This window comes from Penaeus chinensis, chromosome 1 (assembly GCF_019202785.1).
Source record: "Penaeus chinensis breed Huanghai No. 1 chromosome 1, ASM1920278v2, whole genome shotgun sequence".
Classification (NCBI taxonomy): Eukaryota; Metazoa; Arthropoda; class Malacostraca; order Decapoda; family Penaeidae; genus Penaeus; species Penaeus chinensis.
In genome coordinates, this window is record NC_061819.1 from 25,249,762 (window position 1) to 25,252,483 (window position 2,722).

General features: G+C 38.1%; 1 protein-coding gene across 1 annotated transcript; it reads right to left on the reverse strand.

Annotated features, from left to right (window-relative positions):
* Positions 1-556: 556 nt before the first annotated feature.
* On the reverse strand, positions 557-2,531 carry LOC125028587 (putative tyrosinase-like protein tyr-3). Its single transcript, XM_047618042.1, has 3 exons — positions 2,332-2,531; positions 1,622-1,735; positions 557-1,038 (listed from the first exon to the last, which is right to left on the reverse strand). The coding sequence occupies exons 1-3, from the start codon at positions 2,399-2,401 to the stop codon at positions 911-913; spliced, it is 312 nt and encodes a 103-aa protein (XP_047473998.1). The 5' UTR covers positions 2,402-2,531; the 3' UTR covers positions 557-910.
* Between the last annotated feature and the right edge of the window lie 191 nt (positions 2,532-2,722).

Below are 2,722 nucleotides of genomic sequence, written 5' to 3' on the forward strand. Positions count from 1 at the left end.
AAATTATATATATTTATATATTGGAATTGCCTTCATTATCATTACTATTATCATTATCAGTAATGTTATTACTATTATCATCATTATTGTTAAGATGATGAGGATGAGGAAGATGATTATTATTGGTGTTGACATTATTATTATTACTATTATCATTAATATCATTATCATTATCATCATCATCATCATCATCATCATCATCATCATTATCATCATATACATTACTGATACTCTAGTAATGATAATGATGATGATAAAAAAAAATATTAATAATAATAACTATACGAAAGTCCTTATCATTTCTAGGCCTGTTTAAAACTGACGCAATGATAACGAAGAAAAGAACAAAAGGAAGAGAGAATATGAAAAAAGGGGAGGAAATATAAAACAAACGGAGGAATGAAAGGAGTAGGATAAAGAAAGAAGAAAAAATGGAATCATCTTATTATTGGAATGTAATTAAATGATGTCATGAAATTTTATCTGAGTTTGGAATATCCTTATTGATTCATACATTATTTTATCTATCCATTGTTAATAAAAGAAAACTACACAATATAGCTAAAAAATCGTTTTATTATCACAGTTTAATTGTGTGAATTACGGAAAAAAGAGACGGTGTTATGATCAGAAATTAATCTAATTATCTCCTCTCATCTTCAATATTTTGAAGAGGTTTGTATTTCTGACTGATGAATTGCATCTCAGTTGCATACAAAAAAAAATAAATAAATAAAAAAATAAATGTATATATAAAAATCTGATTTTTAGTAATTCATAATTATGTTTTTCTTCCAGGTAACCAATGAATAAAACCAAACGCTTGCTTTACACATAACAAAACCGATCCTGAACACACACTAAATACAAAAAAAAAAGAAAAAGAAAAAGAAAGCTTAAATCCCCAACTTCACAGAGGGATTATGCAGGCGTCACAAGAGTGCGGGCAGAGGGGAAGCATCTGCAGAGGGTGCGTGACGCAGGTCCCTCGCCTTGCCCACTCGGCGCAGTTGTGGTTCTTGTCCCGACATTCAGGGTCTGCAACAGAAATCGAGGAGGTGAGAACAGGTACCGTTGGGTCGTGAGGGTGTATGTGGTTGTGTTTGTGTATGGAGGTGTATGTGGACTCATTTTCGGGTGGAGGCGCTTACGTATTTACATATATGTGCGAATATGAAAATGCAGGTATGTGTGTGAGAACACACGCGAGCAGGCCTAAGTAAATACAAGCCCCACATAGACAAACACACACACACACACACAGACACACACACACACACACACACACACACACACACACACACACACACACACAACACACACACACATAATCACACAATATGAACACATACAACCGTATAAAAGAAAATATGAGCAGAGTAAAATAAGAATCAGAATAGAAGAGAATGGAATTAAACAGAAAAGAATGAAAGAGAAAAGAACAGAATAAAACAAAACAGAATGCAAGAGAACAAAACAGAATGATAGAAAAGAAAACAAAATACAATAGAATGCACCGAACTAAGACCAGATACAAGTGAATATGAGTAGAAGCGAGCAGAATCGAATAAAAAGCAGAACAGAATAAATCAATAGAAAACACGGGACCACAAACACTCACCTAAACAGAGGTTACAAGACACGGGGCAGTTTTGGAGCATGAACAGCTGGTCCCGCTGACAAAGCCCATTGCGCGCCCACGAAAGGCACATGGGCGTGTGGTCCTCACAGCTTCCTGAAGGAGAGATGAGGAGGAGGAGAAGGAAGGTTACATGAGGGTAGGCGTGGCCAAAGGGAGTCTCGGAGCATTTGCGTTTATGACATATTCTGCTGATTTTAGCTTAAATCTGTAACAGCACCAATGCTCTGCAGGCATGGGATGGAGTGCATTAACGTGATTATATCGAAGCTCATGTTATAGATGTTGTTTAGATTAAGAAAGACAATTGTTGAACGTATTGTCGGACAACTGATTTGAGAACGCGCACGCACACGCACGCACACACACACACACACACACACACACACACACACACACACACACACACACACACACACACACACACAAGCACATATTAATGTTTGTGTGTGTGTCTGTGCGCGCATGAAATCGCTTTCGTGTAACTATGTGCACGGCATCTACTACGCATGTGTGATTCCCATGGATGAATAAACAGGTCCTAAATCTATACATACAAGTACGTAAGCCCACAAACAAATATCTATCGAACCACACATACAAAATAATCTCCTCCTCGCCCCAAACAATCACAAACTACTGACGAAGCAAATCAGTGGCAAAATAAACCCAAGAATACATCCAAATCTTACCAAAATGAGCCCGGACTTCCACGGCGAAAAAAACCAAGAACACGAGGCACAAAGCTGTTCTTAAACCCATATTTCCTTCTCTGTTCTTGAAGCAACCAGGCTGTTCTTCCTCACGCAGAAGGACGCACACACAAAGCAGCGACAGACACGCAAAACCTTCCCTTGGTCGCCGTCAGGAAGATCTGGAGGCGAGTGTGTGAAGGAACTTGTTCTGCCGGAGACGACCTTCGAACTATCATTGCCACATACCGCCATCGTGTTATCTGTACCTTGAAGTCCTATCCGAAAAAGAACGGAAGAAAGAGAAGAGAAAAGAATAAAAGGAGAGAAAAAGGATATAAAGAGAATGAAATAGGATGGAATAAATTGAATGAGACGATAGCTGAAGTGA

What these genes read in the sequence shown, in the direction of transcription:
- LOC125028587 (XM_047618042.1), bottom strand. Translation starts at nt 2,401, where the DNA reads ATGGGTTTAAGAACAGCTTTGTGCCTCGTGTTCTTGGTTTTTTTCGCC. An exon ending in GGAAGTCCGGGCTCATTTTG is followed by an intron (nt 1,736 to 2,331) that starts GTAAGATTTGGA and finishes TCTCTCCTTCAG; the next exon opens with GAAGCTGTGAGGACCACACG. An exon ending in GTCTTGTAACCTCTGTTTAG is followed by an intron (nt 1,039 to 1,621) that starts GTGAGTGTTTGT and finishes TTTCTGTTGCAG; the next exon opens with ACCCTGAATGTCGGGACAAG.